Here is a 23,877-nt window from a genome sequence, read left to right on the forward strand (position 1 = left end):
CCTGCCGCAAGGCTTCTGTCATGACGCACCAATGTAGCCAACGGCTTCGCCTTCCGTTCTCCGGCGTACACGTGACTCCCGCTTGGCCTCGTTGATTAGCCGTTGGTTAGATTGGTGCGCCATGGCAAGAGGCTTGCGGCAGGCAAAATAACGGTAGCTACACTCCTGTCTAAGCCTCTTTCAGCGGTTGGTTAGATTGGTGCGCCATGGCAGAAGCCTTGTGACACGCGAAACAAAGGTAAAGTAGCGCCATCTCTTAGGCGAGAGCAGAGGCTTGGGAAGTGCCTGCCCTCCGCGTCCTCCTATCAGCCGGCATCCAGGAGGCGGAGTCAGCAAACGCGAGGATAGTCGAATATCGTGCGCTCTGACGGCCTCTACGGCGGAAATGTGCCTATACTTCTTATCACGACGTCGCGTCAGCCGTCGCCAAGTGAGAACTGGCTCTCACACGGCTTTGTATCGCTTCCCACGCTGGACGTCGTTCCCTCCATCGGCTCGTTTCTCCGTTTATTATCCCACGTGACTGCACAGGGTTGGCAACAAACGCAACAGCTCCGCTGTAGTTAAGAGGCAGAAATTCGTCCACTAACAGTGACTGTGTGACAGTAACAGTGTTCATGACCAACGGATGGCTGCGCCCGGGGCGGGCACGCTCGGGGGTAGGAGAATCCCATTGACGCCGTGCCAAGTACGTTCTCTAGAGTCTTCTGCCCGTATCCACCAGTCCCACTTAGCCACTGGTTTAGTGACGTCTGGTTCAAGTTGATCATGTGATCTCTCCGGCTCTGAAGCCCTTTGACCACAACGTATGCGCATTATTCACATTGTCACGAGATGGTTGAGGGGAGGGATAAATTAGCAGACGATGGCAAAAACGCGAAGAGAAAGACGCCTGTTTTTTTTTTTGTTATCATGTTGATAAAGGAAAGTTCAGGCGTCACTGGCGCTGCTACAGGTGGTTGCGACATCCGCGTCCTGTGTGTATATGTGTGTTAGTGCTCTTATGTTACCCAGGGTGGTCCTGCCTGTGAGTTGTGTGGAAGTTGCCATTGTGGTGACCTCCTGTCGTTCTATCAGTGCGGTGCTATGGTTAATTGTGACCTCCTTTATCAGGGTATCTCTGCATATAACATTCTTGTACAAATCATCAAGCACTGAATTGATTTATTCTGTTCAGCTAACAAAGACTGGCTGTGCTGTGACTGTCACACGCTGGAACTACATATAATGGGAATGTACACACCTGTCATGCAGTCATATATTGAGCGCACTTGACATCACAGACGCCATATCTGCAAAAATAAAAGGGCACACTTTAATGTCGTTACAATAGATCTGAGCTATTCAGAGTTTGTTGTTTATTGAGACCACATACACAAAATACAAACAATCTTCTCTTTGCTGTTAAAATGTATCAAATAACTCGTATACAAGGTCTTGTTTGTCTCAGTAACGGTGTTTCAAGGGTGGAGCAAACATACAATCGACAAAGACAAGCACCTACAACAACAGCTGCAACATCAGCTACAATCAAATCCGTGCTGCTATTTGCATTGTGCTTGCTTGTTCAGAGTCATATATTATTGAGGAAACACTTTTACATACCTGGTCAGGGACTTATGTATTTTTCGGCGCTCATTCTTTATAAGCTCCTCTCTTGACTTCATACTGGCATTGTAAACAACCTCACTTCCATTAACATTGCACCATTACATGCCAACAATCGCCACCACCAATGCCTAAAAGCTCCCCACAGCTGATGCCATGCTAAAATATGCCAGCTGAGGCTTTTAATTTAGGCTTTTTGCTCATAAATAATTTCTATGGTGATGCAGTTGCAGTTACCACTTCACTTTGACACAGATAGCTGAACTTGACAGAAAAATCACGCGAGAGGCCCGTTTGACCTCTGCTTCTCCTTTGGCAAGGCTGCTCTGAGAACTGCTACTGTCCAATTGCGCAAATTAAGGTATTGCACAATTACATCAGCAGCTCTATACAGCGTTCTTGAGAATTTTCTTTATTCGATTTTAAGTCATGCTATAGGTCTCTGACTGTTCCCAGTTTTCTACACTGTCCTGTATTGCAAACAACCTGAAATACAGATGGTAGAGCTCTGAAATATTTGTGCATGTGTCCCATGCATTTGTGCACTGCGTAGTTACGCAGTTATTAACTGCACAGCTCTATGCCGTGAGACTGTGATATTTCTTGAGAAACAACACCGTGGAATATCAAAGCAAACAGCAGCACTGACCATTGCCTGCTAGCTTTCTGTATTGACATGTAATGGACAGTAAGTGGAAGGCTGCAATGGACAAATGAATGCAATGCAAATAAGCTCATATAAAGAAAAGAATGAAACTTGAAATCAGATGCATGTTATCTACAATGAACTGCTATTATATTTTAGGAAATACAGGATTGTATATCTTTCTTCCACATTTTCTGTTATCTTTTGAGACACTTTGGCAATTGTAACTTTGCAAAAGCCGACATATTCATTCAGCTGTGTTAGCACAAAGCTACACAACCAGACAGTATATTAGTGTAGTGAACGCGGTGTACCGCATCATGAAGGACAAAGTCGGGAAGCAGAAATGTAGGACATTGCTTAATACGCAGAAAAATAACATAGATGCTTTTGCATGGCTGACAACCTAACTTCAATAGCCAGTGATGAACATGCGATGTCTTCAGCTGGTGTATGCTGGAAATTAATAGGTGACGTATGGGGAGGGTGGGATGGTTTGCAAGTTAACAGTAACAACAGTTTCACACATTTCGGGCAAACACATCTATGTTGGCACACATGAAGGGCATATAGTTATTTCATTCCTCCTTATTCAACTTTATGTACCCATAAGGGTGCATTAAAAAGGGGGGAGGGGGCAGGGATACAAAAAGAAACAGAGGTAGAGGTAGTGCGAAACTCCTCTTTAGAAGATAGGGAAAATTCCGCACACACAACCACAATATTCCTGAATCAATAGTTTCTACTCTTACAATGACATGTTTTTCATGCATTTAAGCAGGGTTAGTCACGTTCCAGCCACATATCTGTACGACAATTAGTTTTCTTCACGTATTGCATTGAATAACTGCTTTCCTGGAACAAACTAAATACGAAGGTGTATCATATGTCACAGGTATTTTGTGCCGGTTATGCAGTAAAACTAGTACGCTTGAGGCGCCACATATTATCCTGGTGATGATGTGAAGGAAGGAAACTTCAATCTTTCAAAATTTAAATGAGTGCCGCGGTGTCTTGCATTGTCACAGCATCTAGGCACTCTTTCCTGTGGGCTTTCGAGTGACAGATTCATACATATTAGAATCACTTGTAATGATGCTGATAACAACACTCTTAATTACATCAGATTTTTGTGACGCTAGTATGCCCATATTGCGTTCATACTTCATTCACTCGTGTGCATTTAGGGGTTGAGTATTTGTCAAGGCAGAGGTGAGCTAGTACGAAATGGGAGTACCTGTTCGTATCATGTAATATACAGGACATGTCAAAAAGGAAGAACCGTGGGCACTTAGCACGTACCTGTACTGGTGCAAGGAGAACGAAGTTGCAACATAATTGAAAGTACAGTGAAGTGAAGTGTATATTAGAAGTGGCCATTGGTTTGGTTCATGCAGTATTACTACAATTTCTACTATTCTATACTTATTGCTCGAACTCAGCTATTTAGAATACATTGAAGACAGACACAACAGAACGAAATTACAGGCATTTGGACATTCATGATCAATAGAGGAATGGATGGAATGTGGATTTGAATGCAGATGTATATAATAAATCTTGTGACCTGATTACACAGGAACGTGTTTTTCTATTCTTCAATATTTGCCTTACAGCATATGAGACTACACAACAAGTGCACAGATCACACCAGTGTAAAGCTGGAGTGTCGTTGACATCCGTGTCGCCACCATGTTATGACATCAGTGTCATGACAGCTGGCAACAATGCATAGCACGTGAGATTTGGCAGGAAATCTCGCAAACAAAATGAGCATACCTGTGTTCCCAGATCACGTGATCTGTCACACATCTGCAGTCACACCATAATGATACCCATGATTTAGAACAGACGATACAAATGTCAATCTGCCACGTGGCGACTGTCCTCAGCGTAGCTGCGTTTCAGGCAGATCGATGTACTCGTACGCCACAGTACAAGGTGAAAACACAGCATTACCAATAACAACAGGTCCCTGTGATCTACATATATTCCACGGTACTGGTAATTGTGTTACTGGTTCTCTTTGCACCGGCTCAGACAAACCCTACATGTCCTTCCATCACAGTTCCCTTTTTCATGATCTCTATTTGTTCGTTATGTGTAACAGACAGCATTCCCGTACTCAATCACTCTTCATGTCCAATGTACAGCAGTAATTTCAACTGTTCAGTGTTGGTACTTCCTGTGCCAGTAAGAATGTCAGCTAGTGGTTCTGCTTTCCATGCTGAACTGCCCAATAGAATTCCGCTCTGTTGCACAATCAATGCATTGTAGTTGTGTCGCCATGCACAATGTAGTAAATATTTCTTTTTTCCATAGCATGTGGCATGGGACAAACATCTGTGTTGTATCCGTACTTAGGCACAGAAACCGTTGTCATACGGAATGACTTTATTCCACAGCCAACAAAACGTACATTGACAGCGAGCGGGGCAGGCAGAAAAAATAACATCCGCTTATCGGTCCGCTTTTATATCGTTCGCCGTCAGAACCAACCAATGGGAGTGGAAGTAAACAAGCGCACACGCGTGGCAAGGCTATCGCTGATAACACGGCAACAATACATTCTTAGACCACAACACTTCCTCCCTCTTAAAGATAATGCACAAGTAACAACCAAATCCATATCATCACAGTTATATAGAAAAACACTTCAAACTATAGTCTAGCAACATCTTTATACACATTCATAACACAATTCTCTCAACAAGTTACACTGGACCTCGACCCAATCATGAATACCCGTATCGGCCCGGTTGCTTACGAATCCTCGTACCACGTCTTAATTGGACCGGTTCTAGTTCATCAGTAGAGTCCCTTTGCGAAATAGGCACATCATCGGAGCTTGAACTAGGTATTGGCCATGAGAAGGGCATATGTCTTGTCACGTCAGTGGTTACAGGTACGGATTGAAGGTGGTCCAGATGAACGAACCTAATTTTTCCTTGAACTTCCACAAGAAAAGTGACGTGGGACTTTACTTTTGTTACCCTCCCCGGAAGCCAGTTTACATCGTAGCCGCGAACCGTTTTGACGAACACTTTATCGCCAACTGAGTACTGCTCACTGATGTTCCCGCGTCTCTTATCAGCCCTATTCTTGATGGCTTGTATTTTTGGTAACATCTCATTACGGCCCGAGTCTCATTACGGCCGAAGTCTCATTACGGCCGAAAGTCTCATTACGGCCGAAAATCCTTTAATCCCCAAGTGTCTCGTTACGGCCAAAGTCTCAATACGGCCGAAGATAGTCTCATTACGGCCGAAGATGTCTCATAACGGCCAAAAAGAAAAAAGAAGCATCCACCATACTAGCTCTGTATATACTGTGTTTTATGCTTCCCAAAATGTGTCCGAGGCAGTGTGCCCCCACGGCTTGTGTCACACACAATGGTTCATGCACACAATATTGCGACAGTGTTTCATGCATCCCTCGTGAAAAATGTTTTTATTGTCATATGTGTCACACGATATTTGTATGTGTTACGCCATTTTCTCTCAGTATTCAAGCAACATCCTACTCGTTGGTTCTGTGAGCAAACTGTATGTGTGTGTGTTCTGAAAAGTACTCCACAAGGGAGCCCACTGGGAGCTCCAGGAGTCACATGACCTATGACCATGATCTTCTCCCCCACTAGCTGCCTTCTACAATTTACGTCCACCTGAAATTTACAAAAAAGTACATAAGCCACTGAACAAAATGACATATGCTCTTGTTTGATGATGACTATAAGACATATGCTGTCAAGCAGACTTTTTTTTTTCATATATTCAAAACATATTCAAGAATTATGGACAACAATGACAATTACGTCATGATAATGCAGCTGCATAGCCAGGAAACTATTTCAGGAGGTGTTTTATGAGGCTTGACATGGGGTGGAGGAGTCCCCCTCGTCAGTGCTTTATCCAGACCCCCCCTAACTTTTTTGCCTGTGCACCCCCTACAGGGGGTGCCCTTGCGATTTCAGCTCCAGATACATCTGTAATGATATGTTAAGCTGTAATGACGTAACTATTCCAACAATTTTTTCCAACACCCTTCTCGTGCTTGGGATTCTGGATAAACCACTACCCCTTGTTCATTTTCGTGGGGCACTACATTAGAGCTTATGTCACTGCACTGATGTCACAATGTTAAAAGTGTGTGTCACTCTGGGCATTCGGAATTCCTCTAAGCGACAATATGTAAATTCAGAATATCCGAAGGGTAAACATCAGATGTTACCTGCAGGCTTCATGCTGAAACGCGTGTACGCAAAACACTTCCGCCGTGGTGGGCGACGCCGTTAGTGTAATCATACACGCAAGACAATTGCGGGCACATGGAGTAGTGGCAGCAACCTGAAAACGATACATTTTCTTGTTACATATGAGTAATCAAAAATATACATTCCCACATGTTTCGTTTTGTCGTTTGTAGGAAGCGCTAGTAAGGGAACAGCACTTGGTTGGTCACATGCAAGCCACAATGCGAAAGGTGCCGATATTTCGATTACGCGATCAAAAATTAAAAGTCTACAACCATGCACACTTCCCCATGCAATTACTTCCCCAGCATCGTGAGACATGACACCCATGACATGACACCATGTATTCACGTATAGTGTAATGTGAAATGATAGGCAGGAATGAAAAAGATGCCAACATACCTGTAATCCAGTGTCCCATAAGCTTGATTCGATTTTCTGGCAGCTACCAAGAAGAGCAAATGCACGATTCACAAGTTTCGTTTCGCCATTTTCAAGCAATCCCACGTGACCTCCTTTGGATCAGTGAAAAGTGAAAATTACTCGCGTCATGAACATATATGTTCATCTCAGCGCAAATCACGTTTCGCATGCTATAGAAGGAGGGGGGATCAATACTCTTCCTTTTGTGTTTTGATATCTTGTTGTTTTGCTACTCTCACTGCTCTCACTTCGGAGTTCGGATGGTGTCTAGCAACGTTGGGTACCTCGTTTCTTGTGTGTGTGTGAGCGAGTGGTTGCTGTTTACGATGTGTTCATATATCGCTTTGTAGTGCTGTAATGTGCAAATTAGCGGACTTTATAGCGGCTCTCTATTTTCCGTCGTTGTCTTTCGAGCAGCGCCTGTTGTTCCGGTAAAAATCGAGTTGAATGAATCGCCACAGCCCCAACGTATATCGCGCAGTGTTGACCAAGTCCAGCAGGAATTCTGGTGAGTAATGCTTTCGTAGATTGCCTGTCTTAGTAGTGTGCTGTCCACACATAGTTGGATTCTCATAAGAGTAATTTAAATTAATCAAAACAGCTGAAGTGCCTGTAATAGATGTAACTCGGTATCTGTTCGTAGGTTTGCGCCGTTTCTAGTTGGTTGCGCGTTTAGGAACAACAAATTTATTCGAAGACGATAAGATACCGATAATGCATCACCGTACAGCAGCATTTACTCGTATCATTGTGAGCCATATTTCATTTGTTAAAATTTGTCGTCGTATTTCTTCAAAAATAAAAGCGCAAGTCGGCGTACTTGAATTGATCTCCAAGAACTGCTTACGTCGAACGTCTGCAAATGTTGTACTTATGTGCCTTCGCGCACCATAGTAGGCACAAAGCATATCTGATTAGAATAAATACTTCAAGAGGAAGTCATTCAAATACATTGTTATTTATAGCTGGTTTTCCATTCCAGGCCTGGTATGTGGCTGCACGAAGGATTCCGGAAAAGAAAAACAACAACATGGCTAATAGGATGTTGCTGCCCAGGGAGTCCTGGCGAAGAGGTGAGCTGTTAAGATCATCATAAGGTTCTGTTGTGAAGTGAGAAATTTTGTAGTAGTGCACGAATGTTAATTCGTGCACTACTTTTATAAAGAAGAAACCAGAAATGGAAAGTTATGCATGCATCATTTCATGAATTGTAATGTATTACTATTTGATATTCACATGTTTCCATTAAGGGAATGAACTACTGAACCTATATTCATATCATGGTCATGCTCTGTGTTTACCGGGAAGTCACATTTTTAAGGCTTGTCATTCTTTTGTCTAAATGAATATTTATGTTAACCTTGTATGAAATAGCAGACACGTATCAACACGTGTGCAGCTTGTGCACATTAAAATGAGCCATGTAGAGACAAATGCTTGTTGTTGTTTTTTTTAATATTCTAGCCTATTCATGGTTGCTCATCGCTTCTTGCAGGTTTACTCATTCCAGAAGCAAGAATTGTATCATTGTAAGGCGAATGGAAATAAACTGACATCGACTGAGATAGGTGCTCTGTCATGGCCAGTGACTGTCGGATGGCTCCAAAAGCGTCACAACAAAGCCAATATTCATCTAGCTCTCTACAAGTAGCTAACTCCACATAGTAGCCTGCTTCACAGCCTACACTAGCTTGTGGGAGTACACATTACACAATATGTTGCATTGTGCTGTGGTATGATAACATACCGTTTGTCTCGCAATATGTGTATATAAATATGATAAGGGCCCTAAGGGCACAGTGCATGGCTTATACCCTGCTGAATATATATCCATACCTGGCTGCGACATTGCATATCAATGCAGGTTACAATACACATTTTGACATTTGGCCGTTATGAGACATCTTCGGCCGTAATGAGACTGCCTTCGGCCGTATTGAGACTTTGGCCGTAATGAGACACTTGGGGATTAAAGGATTATCGGCCGTATTGAGACTTTCGGCCGTATTGAGACATCGGCCGTAATGAGACTTCGGCCGTAATGAGATACAATCGTATTTTTGCCTTCATGGTAGACGCTAGGTCAGGCTTCAATTGATCTAATCTGGTACGGATTTTACGACCCAGGAGCAACTCGCTTGGCGATTGATTTGTAAACGTGTGTGGCGTATTCCTGTAAGCGAATCAAAAGTTGTCCACACGATGTTGCAGCGAGCGCCGACAGTTGGAGTCGCGATCCGCTAAGGTGCCCTTCAGTAGGGCCTTCTTGAGGGTCTGAACTGCTCGCTCAGCAGCGCCATTAGAGGGAGGATGATAGGGAGGGGTTAATGTGTGTTTTACACCATTTGAACGAAGGAAGTGCACAAACTCGGTAGATCTAAATTGGGGTCCGTTATCTGAAACAGCTTCCCGAGGCAGTCCATAGGCCGCAAAAATGGAACGAAGTTCTACGGTCTTCTCCGCACTAGTGCTGTTCACCACGCGTACTTCTAACCATTTCGAATGCGAATCGATTACTACCAAAAAGTACTTTCGTTCCTTCTGTGCGAAGTCGATGTACACGCGATCCCACGGCGCAGTGCACCAGGACCACGGTTGTAGTGGGGCCGCCGGATGTGCCGGTCGCACACTTTGACATATTTGACAGTTCCGCACGGTCCTCTCCACATCTTTGTCGATTTCGGGCCACCACACAGCGGAGCGTGCGAGAGCTTGCATTTTAGTTATACCGGGATGTTCCTCATGCAACAGGTCGAGAACATAATCTTGCAACGCCTTTGGAACTACAGCTCTATTGTTCCAAACAATACAATTCATGTGGACCGACAGTTCCAGTCTTTTATTAAAAAATGGCTTTAACTCTGGCGGCACTTCTCGTGGCCATCCTGACAACGTCAAGTCCCGAACACCTATCAAAAGACTATCTCTGTCTGTCACCCTTTGTACATCAAGAGCACTTAACGGAATATCTCTTAATGGTGAAAAATACATGATATCTTCTACCTCCTCAGTCGTATCTGGCAGAGGAAGGCGTGAAAGCCCGTCGGCGTTACATAGGGTGGAACCCTTTTTGTACGTAATTCTGTAACGGAAATTCGCGAGGAAAATGAGCCATCTATGGACGCGACTCACTGCGACACAACTTGAGTGCTTGTGAGGATCGAAGAGCGAAGACAACGGTTGGTGATCAGTAACGATCTCAAATTCACGTCCCAGCAAATATTTCTCAAACTTCTTAATACCAAAAATAATTGCGAGAGCCTCCTTCTCTAAATGAGCATAATTCCGTTCACATGTTGTCAATGTCCGTGAAGCATACGCGACGGGTCTTTCTTCCCCATGGTTGACTTGCGATAGAACGGCTCCAAGGCCTTGACTAGAAGCATCACATACTAGACGGATCGCCTTCTTGGGATCGAACAATGCTAACAGTTCGTTACTTGACAACAATGCTTTACACTTCATGAATGCCTGACGACATTCTGCTGTCCATTTCCATTTGTTACTTTTGCGCAATAACCTATACAGTGGCTCAAGAACTTTGCATCAAAATTTACAAGACCCACAAAGGCTCCAACTTCCGTGACACAGGTGGGTTCTGGGGCACTCATGATAGCATCGACCCTTTTTGGAGCAGGATGCAATCCGAATTCAGCAATAACAAAGCCCAAGTACTCAATCTGAGACTGAAAAAACTGACATTTTTCCAGGTTTACTTTGATGCCGTGTGCCTCGAGCCTTTGGAGGGCTTGTTCAACTCTTCCGTAGCACTCCTTTATGTTTTTACCACTGATCACCACATCGTCAATGTAGCAGGCACATCCAGAGATACCCTTCAAGGCCTGGTCCATGACCGCCTGAAACATTGCGGGCGCGCTCGTAACCCCGTAGGGTAACCGTCGAAAGCGAAAGAGCCCTCAATGCGTGTTCACCGTACACAGCTCCTGTCAGCTGTCATCAAGTTCTAATTGGTGATACGCTCTCGACAAATCTAGCACTGTGAAGCATTTTCCTCCCGTTAAGCTCGAAAATATGTCTTCCGGCAACGGCAACGGGTAGTGGTCTATCTTACTGACTGGGTTGATCGTGACGCGATAATCAGCGCAAAGACGCACCGAGTTTCCTTCATTTTTAGGCACGATCACTAGGGGCGTAGCCCACTTGCTGTTTTTCACGCGATACACAATTCCACTGTTTTCAAGGTTACGCAACTCGTCTTCAACCTTTTCTCTTAAGGCGTATGGAACAGGTCTTGATTTACAGAAGACCGGGTTCACATCATTCTCAAGTACGATGCTACCTTTGAACCCTTTATGGTTCCATAACCAGGCTCAAACACACTCTTGTGCTTCTCTTTTAAGTTTTCTACATTCCCAACGTTTCCTGCACTCATTATATTACAGGTGAACAAGTTTAGCCAGTCCAACTTTATTCCGCCCAGCCAATCTCTCCCGAACAAAGGTGGCATCCGTGCACCCTGGCAGTTCTCCACTAAAATCAATGGCAAAGAAAAGACTTGTTCTTTGTACTTCACATTACCATCTACCACTCCTCGTACAGGAACAGTGGTACCGTTGTACGTATTCAATCGAAATTTCGGTTTCCGGCATTTCTCTACCTTGCTAAAAAGGCACTTATACTCGTCTACCGACATAATTGATACCGCCGATCCTGTATCCAATTCCATTTCAACAGATTTTCCATTCACTTGAACAGTGACCTTCTAGTCATTACAACCGTTTCCAATGGTGTAGAGCGTGTACAGTTCCATATCGCTCTCACACTCATGACCAGTGTCCACCTTTCTTACTGGCTTAGTTTTAGGATTCTTCCCTTTATCACGAGGAGCTGTCCTACACGTTTTTGCAATGTGACCCTTTTTCGAACAATTATAACATTGACTTTGCTTAAAGGGACACTCACTAGCTTTGTGCAGTCTGCCACAACGATAACACTTTTGAGAAACTGAGTCTCCCACAGTCCGAGACTTGAATTTACCTTTCCTTTGTGAAGGTCTTTGGTCCTTCCAAAGTACGCTTTCTCCTCCCTCGGAGTCTTTCGTCGTCCCAGGCACGTTGTGCATCTCACGTGTTTGCCGTTCTGCGGCTTCCATGCTGAAGGCAACTTGGCACACCTTATCAAATGTGGCTTCGTTGTCATCAAGGGCTAGAAGGCGACATCGGATACTGTCACTGCTCACTCCAGCTATAAATCGGTCCCGAAGAGCCTCTTTTTGGAAGGCGCCGAAATTGCAGGGTATGGCGAGCGACTTCAGAGCAACGATAAAGTCACCTATCGACTCATTTTCTTTCTGGCTCCTTCTCTGAAACTGGTACCGCTCAGCAACTACTGAACGCTTTGGTGCGTAGTGTTTTTTCAGCTGAGTTACTATGTCCTTGTACACCGCGTCTTTGGGGGCTTTGTCCAGAAGAATACTACGTAGAGTGGTGTAGGCTTCATCCCCAAGGGCTGTGAGGAACAGTTGAGACTTCTTGTCTTCCGGGATGCTGTTCGCTGCCACATATAACTCAAAACGTTCGACGTATACCTCGAATGAAGCGGAAGCAGGGTTGAATTCTTTCAGTTGCCCTGCAGTTGTCATGGTAATGCCGCCCGTTGTCCTTGGCCGTGGTTCAGCCTCATGTTCGGCTACTGGGGCTCAGGCAGTCCATCGTCTCGTCGCCACTGTTGTATCCGTACTTAGGCACAGAAACCATTGTCATACGGAATGACTTTATTCCACAGCCAACAAAACGTACATTGACAGCGAGCGGGGCAGGCAGAAAAAATAACATCCGCTTATCGGTCCGCTTTTATATCGTTCGCCGTCAGAACCAACCAATGGGAGTGGAAGTAAACAAGCGCACACGCGCGTGAAGGCTATCGCTGATAACACGGCAACAATACATTCTTAGACCACAACAATCTGTACCTCACAACTAATAGTTGATATCGTTAATAATAATACTTGTGGAAATGCGTAACAAGTTTTATTGATTTATGCAAAGAAACAACTCAAAAGCATGAGGTACAGGCACTGCTGTGCCTATAACAAATAATTTGGAAGAAAAGAAACAAAGTGTTGGGCATACACAGTGCTGCTCACACAATGAAGGGGAACACTGTGTGAATCATGGTCATGGGCTTGTATTGGCAGTAATCGCATCCCAGAAATATGTTGCTTTGGTAAAGTGTGCAGCCAGGTTTCTTGTGTTTTGTGTCTTGCGGTGGCAGTCTACAAAGCCACATTTACTGTTAGCAGATGATAAATGTGAGCATAACAGCAAGTAGCTGTCACCTTGAATATTTTCTAATATTACGGTACATCATCATTGCAGAAATGTTGGTTGTTGGCATATTTACCCTCCCCTTCTGGTGTAGTGTGCTGGAATCGGTAGAGCATACATTTTTGCTACACATGTACTTACATGTGCGTCCTTATAAAATTTAAGAGACCTTCACTTCTCTGTGGATTTTCTCCTGAACCGACAAGATGAAACCTCCTCACAATTTTGCACGCAGCATCTGCACACTCCTGACTGTGGTATCGGCATCATGACTACATGAGCTGCTTGACACTCAAGTGTTGTGTTTATATGCCCCCATGAAGGCTCTCATTTGTCCATACAAATTCGTTGACACAAAACACTGCTCGTAATATTTCCTTGTATGCCTCCGCGGGATATTTCTCCCTGTACTTTTATCGAATAACCAAGTCTGATATCCTAAAGACACGCTGTTTTGTCAAAATTTCTCCCAGTCGACATATAGAGCAGCGCCCTGCATTGAAGCCGATAAGCATAGCCAGATCCAGACTTGTGCGTAACGCGTTACTAGTAATTGCGTTACTTGTAATCAATTAAATTTTGAGTAATTTTTCGAGTAATCAATTACCTTTCTGAGTAATCGATTACTCAGTAATTGATTACTTTTCCAGCAGAGATTAAATTATCTTTCACGTGTTCTGTCCCAGGTCAAGCCCATCGTGGTGTGAGCCTTTGTTGGGCCGTTCCGCTGTAGCAAGCGGAGGTCATTGTAATGAAGTTCAGGAATTTTAGGGTCTCTCTCCCTAATCTCTCTCTACACTTGTGTGGTGGTACCTGAAGCTTTGGAAGTTTAGTGAGTCATGGGAAAGTTCCACGCAATGTTCTTCCACAATCGGGTCAACGTCTTTCCATACGATAAATACAGTAGACGTACAGGTCTACTTGGCCTACGCGTCTTTCTTTCTTTCTTTTTTTTTTTCTTATTTCAGTTGTACTGCTGCTGGACCTTTTTCATTTCCCTTCCTTTTCTGGGGCACACAAAGATGTGTATAATTTGCGTGAATGCAGAGTAACGACCGGAGTAACGCGTTATTTTTCTACTCGTTACTCAATTACATTTGAAGTCGAGTAATTGGTAACGGTAATCAATTCCTGTTTCCGTACAAGTAACGGTAACGGTAATCAATTACTTTTTTCGAGTAACGGGCACAAGTCTGGCCAGATCTCACCGGCACAAAATTGTGCCAAGAAACATGCTCATAGCGAGTTCCAAAAAACGTTAGTGCTTTCATAATGACGCAACAGTGCTTTCCTATGGGGCTTGCATCTTTCTGGGCAAACAAATCAAGCTTCCAAGGGGATCTAGAGCTTCCTCCATATGGTGCCATTTCCAGAGTCAAATCTGAAATATTGTACCTTGTTAATGCACTGGGACATCCAACATATAACTCCAGGTACCCTCTCAATCCTACTATTCTGGAATGTCACTCGCACATTTCAAAGGCGAGCTACGTGTTTGATATTTGTGCCTTTGCATGCTGGGTAACATGTACCATACTCCACTCTATAGCTGTAAGGCACGTGGAGGTATAACTGCTCCATGGAACCCCCCTCCCTCTTGTGACCTCCGTTTATTTTAGAATGCAAACATGATGGATGCATTTTTAACAGGAAACACTTAACAGTAATCTAGGAACACAAAGCTCGTTCACAAGTACCGGCGATCACTGTAGTGTGCAGCAAGTCGTTAAATATATCAATCAGAACCAGCAACGGCAGCACAGCACGAACTATTGTTAGTGGTGTATAACAGATGCACTAAGGGCTGTATTAAAAGTACCACGCACAATCAGCATCGTTTTTGTTGCTGGAGGTAACAGCTATTTGTACACGACCTCCTGTCAGCTGAGGATCGGGAAGTGACTTGCGTCTAGCAGCCAATGTTGACATGACTAACTTTGACGATGTTGGTCCTAAATTAGGAGAGCGGATTTCAAAATTCCACTTCATACCGATCGTTAACTTTTATCGGCGGCGGATTTATTACTTCACTTACTTTGCTCAAGGTTCCTCACACCGTTCTTTTCGCTTAATTTGCGCAATTTGGACTTGAAAACTAGGCAACAGCGTCCAGCAAAAACTATTTTTGGGTTGTTTCTCGAAATGCTCATTCACAGCTGCTCCGCGGTAGACCGGCTTTAAACTACCCCCACCCCAAGTTTAAATCAGTCCTATGTGAATACATGGGAGTTAGACCATCGCTAGGCCGCCGGGTTTACGTCGTGTGAACGGCGAACGAAATGAGACGTTGAGGGCAAACATTGATTGGAGTGCAAACGACATTCGCCTTACGAACGCTTCTAGTAGCTTTACAAGTCAAAACTTACCTGTATTTCGCCGAAAATTTTCAGGCGAAGCGTAGATTAGGCCTATGCGTTTTGCACACAAACCCTGCGGAGGCCGCGTGAAACCAGCGGGGTGGTTGTTCGTGATTGGCGGACGAAGTACTCACGTGATCAACTTAAACCATACGTCACTAAACCAGTGGCTATGTGGGACTGTTGAATACGGGCATTCCTGTATGAACTCTACAGTGTCAACGGTATTGTTGTGTGCTGAGTGAACGTGGGAATTTATTACGTAATTTGTTTTATTCTTGAATGAGCGAATGATACCATTTTCGTTTAGCGCTATTTAGAACAGTGCAATTCCTGGCACACCACTGCACTACCGATTCAACGTCCGATTGTAATAGCACGCAATCATCCTTCGTAGATACAGAGCGGAATAACATGATATCATCGGCAAACAAAACTACACCGGAATGTTGCACTGCTAACACAACGTCCTCAATAAAAACTATAAATAACAAAGGACCTAGATTGCTGCCCTGGGGGACTCTAGATAGCGATATGAAAGGATCAGAGAGGCCCGCAGGCACACGTACAATGTTTGTGTGATTAGTTTGTGATTAGTTTGATTACAATAGCTGGGTCCTCGCGTGCTTTACATTATGCACCAACTTCACCAGCTCGATTTCTTCGTAGCCATCTTTTCATTGTTTTGCTGTCCTAGTTTCTTTATGAAAATTCTCTAATGAACGACAAAAAAAAAAACCCTGTATATGTAAGTTTGAGGAGCGAATATTGCGCACCTGTCATACCTAAGAGCGAGCGCATTGAATGATATTGTGACCATCGCCGGCGTATGAGTGAGCGTTCTGGGTCATCGATCACTGTCCGATAGAGAATCAGAGGATCATGTGTAACAAACGAGGCACTTTAGGCCCATTACGAGTTTTTATGTGACACTTCGAAAGAAGCGGTGCAGACGGCATCTTGGAATTCTGAAAATTTCTTTGCGCAGGCCTCCGCTGCGTACGGTGTTGCATCTGCGACGTGTGCCGCCATCTCCGAAAAGGTAAGTTCACCACTATAGGATGTATATCAGCTTCTTATGGCTCTCTGAACATGGTTATACCGAACGCTTTCCTGTCAGGCCGCTGCATGCTGTGCGGAGAGGTAGCATTGATTTTGAGCACTTTTAGAGTCTTAAATGTGGCGATGCTCGACGTGCTCGATGGACAAAGTTGCATTCGGCACCGAGTTGGAGGAGATATATCGCGTGATATTGAAGTTCTCCATAACGTATTTTGGGCAGAGTACTATAATTGGCATCAGACATATATGTCGTATTTTCAAGAACAACAGCAACTCTTCAGAAGCTCTGTCTAAGCTCTCAAGGGTTGTAAGTTCCGTGCCTTCGCATCCAGGTGATTTACACGTTCTTGTATTCCGGCATACACAAACCGTGTGACCATGAAACATGCGGTGCACTCGCGAGAACGGTCGCGATCTCGCCTAGATGACTGTTGTGACTCCACATCGCTAAAATGGTCATCCAAGCTACAGAAGGAGCCTCTTCGCCATAGTAGGCATCCCAAGCTACCCGGGCGGACATTTTCCTTCCGACCAGCGGATTTCTTCCACTCTCTGAAAGAAATGGAAAACAAGGCAACTTTTCGGTATCCCTCAGGGCCACCAGCCCCTTTCCTACGGTGCATCGGCTGTTTAAGCGAGCACCTGTAGCCCATTTGTTGTCTCTGTTTGTGCATTATGTAAATACATGCCGGTTGCCTGTTGCCTTTTGGGCCAGGTTTAGATTTGCGGGTCATCAGAGGTGTTTACGGGCAACATAATCAGCAGGCATCATTGATAGCGCCTATTCCTCCGGAGAGATCTGCTTCGAGTGTGTCAGGAATTTAGGCTGAACGTAAACTGTACGAAAAAATAACACAGGTCATCGAGGCCATGTAGTAGGGACTGACTTAGGAGACGATGATGTGATGGGGACCCTCCAGCAAACCACAGGAGAGAGAGCGCGCGAAACAGCCGATAGAAATCACGAGAAAGAACTTGTGATTTTGTTACGTTACGAGTTACGGTTAGAGCCCTGGCTGAGTCGACAGCCTGGAAGTCAGTCCCAAAACGTGCAATCGACTCCCAGAACCTAGAACATGGAGATGTCGAGGTTCCTTCAGCCATTCAAGATAGGGCAGGACATCGGCCAGTTTCTAGAAATTTCCAAGATGCTTGCGAAAAGGATAACTATCTTAGGGATTCGTGGCCGGCTTGACTAATGACGGTTCTACCGTGTGAGGCAGCCGATAACATAACGAGTCTCTCCACGGAAGACGCGAAGTGCCATGATAAAGTCGAACAGAGCTTATTAGAGAGGTTTCGAGTGTCGGCTGAGGCATTTCGTCTAAGGTTCCTGACGGAGAAGGCAGAAGCGCGAGCAGTTACGCTGAGAGAAGGTGCGACATTAAAGCGAATCTCAGGGAACGGATGAAAGCCGCGGAAGCATTTGGGAATCCGGAAAAGATACTGGAAGTTGCTCTCGAGCAGTTCTTCAATGAGCCACACGTCCAGGTGCGAACTTGGGTACGAAGAAAATCCAGTGTTGTCACCGAAGCCGCGGCTGATTTCGCAGACGGGTATATCGTTCTGAGAGGCATGGACCTAAAACGAGGGAAAATGGGATTGTCCGTCACCGTTGCAAAGAAGAGGGTCGCATCGCCGCAGGCTGTAGGAAACCGCGCGTTGGCCTAGCTTGCGAGAGCTACAGCAATGACGAATAGGGTGTACTAGTGAAGCCGTAGAGCTCTCGTCAACTTTAATAATAACACTGGATGAAATGCGGTCCCATTTCCGATCGCGATAACAGTCACCCTGGGTACACTGGGGGAATGTTAAGTGAACAAATTCATTACATTTACCTAACAGAATAAATTTGTTCAAATAAGATTTCCTGATGGCCCGAAGTGCTCTTGTAATCGCACTCGGAGACGAGATCATATTTATTTTTTCAGTGTTATTTTTAAGGTTGGTGGTACCTTTACGAAATGCAGAGAAACGGTCGTCCTCGTACGGCGTCGCATGACAGTGGAGCTACGCTTGATCTAGTACACCCGTCGTTCGTTTCCCCCGAACACTACGTGTCAAAGTACGTCTGGATCAGACAGGTTATGGAAGAGCAAAGTGTGTGCCGACCGCTGGAGGAAGTTTTTATAGGGGGTCCTTTTGCTGAAGGCCCCCAGCAGTGCCTGATGAGGTACCTGAGAAGAGTCTCTAACTGCTATCGAATCATACAGCTCCTTTAATGCGAAAGGCGGGTATCAAAATTGATCAGGAAGGAGTATTCCCATTAACAAGGGCAAAAGCTCGCGAGCTAGGAATGAAGGAAGCCGAAAAGGCTGAAGAGGTGCAGAGTATTCAGGGAAGCGATGATCAGGTACCGAGGGAGAACAGTGTGTATGCAGATGACCCTAACGTTAATCAGGTTGTCGAGTACCTCGCGCCTGCAAATGGAGCGCTGAAAAGCCTCGCTAAGTGTAATGTAACCGGGATGTGCCGGAGAGTAACACCCGCGCCGCCGCTCTCACCGTTCAAAAGCCGTTCCAAAGTACAAGACACAACAACGAAGCCATTGTGGCTTGCGGCACGAACCATGTGGTATGCAACTTTATAACTCGTGTGCCTCGTAACCCATGTAACCAAGAATAAACATATTACATGGTGTCAAAAGTCCACGAACCACGACAGAACGCCAAAGATGCCCAGTCCCGACGAAACTGTGAGCAACACTAGTGCTACAACTGTGACAGCCCTGTCGAGACAAGAACGCGGCATGATGGCGAACATGCTTATGCCTCCGGAGCCTTTCTCTATGACAGGGGACCTGCATGAATCGTGGAGCATATGGCTTAACGAATTAAAGTTGTATTCCAAGGCCACAGGATTGTATACTCAATCGAAAGATGTTCAGAGAGCCACTTTCCTATTGGCGACAGGGAAACAAGCGCAAACAGTCTTCGCTACAATGAAGTTCAAGGATGAGTCCAAGCGCGAGGACATCGATGCAGTCATTGCTAAATTTGAGGAATACTGCAAGCCATCTTCGAACCTGATGTAGCGGGAATATGTTCTCGGCTCCTGCCATGAAATGCCCGGAGAAAAAATTGACGAGTGGCTCACCAATCTCAGAACCCTAATAGCACCATGCTCATTCGGGGGAATGGAGGACCGCATGCTTCGTAGACGAACTATACTGGGTATGAACGACAAGGCGCTGCAACAGAAAATAATTGCAGAAGACGTTGACCCTGACAAGTTGATTCGCATGCGGCGAAGCAGTGAGCTCTGTCGCGATCAGAGTGGTGAAATTCAAGCCGCCAAACCCAGCGCCCCGTAACAGGAAGTCAATGTTTTGAAAGAGCCTTGCAAGAGCTGCGGTTACTCAATCCACAAAGGGAGAACCTGCCCAGCAAATGGAAACAAAAATGTAAGAGCTGTGGCAAGCTTGGACACCTGGGGTCGGATTCACAAACAAGTTCGTAAGATTCGCTACGATGTCGTAGTCTACAACCGTCGTAAGACATCATCGCAAATCGCGGCGTTCAGTATTCACGAAAGGATCGTAAAGGAGAGGGAGTTTCACGATGGGCAGAACGAGCAAGAAAGAGCAGCTGACGTGCTTCCTGAAATGTGACCGTGGGATTAATGAGCGATTGGGCCCGAGGTTATGTTATTGTTATAGCAACGACGTCAGCTCAACCAATGGGGCCCGTTGTATCCTATGCCACATGCCACGGTGTTTGTCAACAAAATCGCTCGGTATTTTCAGAAGTGTGTTCTGAAGTTGATATAGAAGTCACTCATCGGGCCTCAAAGCGTGTCCACCGGCTGAATTTTACGGAGAGCGAGATAGAGACCCTCGTGGAAGGGTACAAAACAAACAAAAACGCTATCGACGCCAGTGGAGATGGAGCAGTAGGAGCTAAAGACAAGCAAAAGGTCCCTAAGCACATCACCGCAGCCCTCTTCGCGGTTTCGGGAATTACACGGAACTTTGCAGAAGTAGAAGTGGACAGACTTTAAAAGTTCGAGCAAAAGAGAGGTATACGATGTGGACGTTCGCAGGAACAGCACAATGGGAGGGTTCATTGGGAGTTAGGGTGGATATTACAGAGATGAAAGGAAAGGACGGTTATGAAATTTCATAACATTCACAACTATATTAATTTCAAACGTCAGGAGCAAGTGTAGACCGCAGCGCGGCTAGTACCGGTGACGATACTGGAGGAAAGAGTGGTTGGGGCCATTGACCGAACTGCTGTCTATGATACTCCTGGCAGTTTCGATATTGGTATGTGTGTGAGGGGGGATGAGTGCACCAAACACCCTCACCACCAACTTGTGTTAATTAATTCGCTCAGAATGCTGTGCTCAGCTCTGACTCAGCACAAGAACTCACCAATCCAGGCCCATCCCATCGACCATGTCCAACGACGCCTCTTTCAGGGGCTACGTTTTCTCCCATGTGTACTTACCTTCAGAAAAAGCGACTGCGAATGATATCTATGTAGAGCCTGCTCAGCAGCCTCAGGCATCCGCCTCATGGTCAAGCAAGGACTCATGTTTGAGCAGGGGCATTCAGAGTAGAACCATGCACAGGACCACAAGCATACTGTACCTCCTCATGCTTCATCACGTGCATTCACAGTGTACAGTCAATTGAGTCAATAATTATATGCCTGTTTTCTCAGATTAGTTTCTCAGATGTGCATGGCATTTCATGAAGGCGTCAAGATGACAGCCGCACTGGGGCAGAGGAAGTTTTGGAGACTCACAAGAAAATTGAGACACTTTTAGCAGGCCTGCTTGTTCTGCAATGCGAATGCTTGCCATATAGAGCAGCATAAGTATGGGGTGAACACATTGCCAGGTCGCAGCTTAAACCATGGCAACAGTGAATAGACTGTGTACATAAGTATGAGGAATCTTCATTTATTTAGTTGACTTCAGTTACAAAATTATTTAGGAGCGTATTCAGACATAAACGTGTTTTCTAAAACAACCACACTTTCCATCCCCCGGGCACTCCTCCTGCACAATTTCAGACTATGCACACGTATACGGAATGTTCATAGAGAAGGACCTTGCTTACGCTACATTGCATGACAACTGCCTGGACATGACCAAACATAATTTACCCGGGGTGTTTTTTAGAAGTTCACTCGGTGTGCGAATGAACTTCATTTCAGCGTCCACACTGCACTTGTTGCACCAATGACGATGCGGGAACAACTGCTTTGTTTCACGGCCGCCAAATCTAAAATCACCAACTGGAAGCTTCCACTTGAATAAAAACGAAACGCAACCATCACCTGCACGTCCCCGCGAACAGCGTGGCACCGATCAGTTGGTCACCTCAAGGAAGGAGCCAACACGTACGTCGCACAGGCTGTACGAATCCCAGCACTTAACATCCTATGGTAGCGTAGCAAGTGGCTCTCGGAGACGTCAAACAAGGTCACAAGTTACCAACAAGCCCTCTCACGTCGCAAACCTCGTCGCGGTTCCCACTGTTCGAAATCCACACCGGCCAAAGTAGGCAGCCATGTTTGCTGTTGATTGACTTACGACAGCTCGGGGGCTCTCTTAGGATTGCGCCGTAACTTATGACGATCTTACGACGCCCGCGCTTCGTGAATCCGCACTTTATCGCAACGTTGTCTTACGACGGACTTGCGACAATTTTTGTCGTGCGAACTGTTTATGAATCCGGCCCCTGAACAGAGTGTGCAGGTCGAAGTCGAAACACCCAAAGGAGAAACTGCATGGGATAGCAGACGATGAAGAGGAACTGAAATCGGAATTTTTCATCCGCTCCCTGGACAGAACACACAGATACCGTTCGGCTGTAACAGTACATATAGCGGGAGTGAAGACACAAGTAAAAATAGACGCGGGGTCTACGTGTAAACATGATATCGACTAGAAATCTGCGGACTATCACAGAAAAGTGCATTGATACCCAGGAAACTCAGCTGACGTCGTTTTTTGGACATCGTGTTGCCTCAGTAGGAAAAATTGTCCTATCCGTTCCCAGTGAAGGAGGTTCAGCACCGGTAACGTTGATAGTTTTGTCGCAAAAGGTTCCAACAACTTTCAGTGGAGATGTCGGAGAATCTTTTAGGCTGACCACAAGAGTTGCCATGGAAACATCACAATATGTAAAAGCGGAATTTCAGGATGTGTTCAGTGGCTTTGGTGACACCTCAGGAATCGTCTATCGAATGAAGTTGCGCCCACGGGCAGAAGGCTTGATAAACTCTCCCCTCTCAGTACCTGTAGCGTTGTGCGAGCGTGTGAAGTCCGGGCTCAGGAAGATGAAAGACAAAGGCATCATAGTGCAAGTTACTGAGCCAACAGCATGGGTCAATAATGTTGTCTCCGTTACCCGTGGAGATAAACTGAAAATCTTTATGGATCCCGGAGACCTGAACCAATTCCTCATGAGAGGGCATTCCAATGCCTACTTTGGACGACATCGCCACACGTTTGCATAGCGCTAAGCAGTTTTCAACGTTGGATGCCTCAACAGGTTTTTCGCAAATCAGGCTGGATAACCGAGGCTCACGACTCTGTACATTTGCTGCGCCTTACGGAAGATATCATTCCACACGAGTGCCGTTCCGGATATCATCAGCTCCAGAAGTGTTGGAGAGCTCCAGTGGTGGAAATAGTGATGTACGATATTTTCGTGGGGGGTACTACGAGAGAAGAACGTGACAAAAGACCAGTGCCAGAGCAGTGCCTGGAAGATGTAGAGAAGTAATCCTCGTCCTCAATGCATTTAAATGTCAATTTGGACGCACCAAAGTGAAGTATATGGGACACAAATTATTGGCAGGTCTGTCAGTCGACTGGGAACGAGTAAGGGACATCAGCATAATCAGCAGCATCGTCAACTACGTACGCAAGTTTATTCCCATCATGACTGTAACCACAGCAGTCCTATGAGAGCTCTTGAAGAAAGACAATGCTTGGGTATGGACTCCCAAGTGCCAGCAAAGCTTTGACAAGCTCAGTGTGCAACTCAGAGACGCTCCTGTTCTCAAGTTTTACGACCCGACCATGCCAGTGACTCTCTCCGTTGACGCAAGCCAGCATGGACTTGGACTGCATGGACTCGGACATGGACAGCTCCAGGAAGGACACCCCGTGGGCCTATTCTACGATGTCACTGACGCCAACACAAATGAGATACGCCCAAATTGAGAAAGAGATGTTGGCGATAGCACATGGATGTCAACACTTCCACGACTACATCTTTCG

At 45.4% G+C, this 23,877-nt stretch overlaps 2 protein-coding genes and 2 long non-coding RNA genes across 4 annotated transcripts in view; 2 read left to right on the forward strand and 2 right to left on the reverse strand.

The window, feature by feature from the left end:
• The window catches only part of LOC135376752 (atlastin-2-like), a gene marked incomplete at its 3' end in the record, with an annotated part of 85,252 nt that overhangs the window by 13,700 nt on the left and 47,675 nt on the right, over positions 1 to 23,877 (forward strand). The window contains exon 2 of the mRNA XM_064609234.1: positions 16,562 to 16,615. Coding sequence (XP_064465304.1) covers positions 16,562 to 16,615 — 54 coding nt within the window. The remainder of the gene's footprint in view (positions 1 to 16,561; positions 16,616 to 23,877) is intronic.
• On the reverse strand, positions 1,255 to 12,712 carry LOC135376751 (uncharacterized). The gene is made up of 2 exons (XM_064609233.1): positions 11,928 to 12,712; positions 1,255 to 1,292 (listed from the first exon to the last, which is right to left on the reverse strand). Exons 1-2 carry the CDS (start codon positions 12,529 to 12,531, stop codon positions 1,255 to 1,257), a joined length of 642 nt encoding a protein of 213 aa, XP_064465303.1. The 5' UTR covers positions 12,532 to 12,712.
• Positions 5,422 to 7,046, reverse strand: LOC135376750 (uncharacterized). The gene is made up of 3 exons (XR_010417829.1): positions 6,909 to 7,046; positions 6,485 to 6,600; positions 5,422 to 5,918 (listed from the first exon to the last, which is right to left on the reverse strand). It is a non-coding gene; the product is annotated as an uncharacterized LOC135376750 (long non-coding RNA).
• LOC135376753 (uncharacterized) lies at positions 7,915 to 8,494 on the forward strand. Its single transcript, XR_010417831.1, has 2 exons — positions 7,915 to 8,002; positions 8,425 to 8,494. It is a non-coding gene; the product is annotated as an uncharacterized LOC135376753 (long non-coding RNA).

Source organism: Ornithodoros turicata, unplaced genomic scaffold (assembly GCF_037126465.1).
Source record: "Ornithodoros turicata isolate Travis unplaced genomic scaffold, ASM3712646v1 ctg00001270.1, whole genome shotgun sequence".
Lineage (NCBI taxonomy): Eukaryota > Metazoa > Arthropoda > Arachnida > Ixodida > Argasidae > Ornithodoros > Ornithodoros turicata.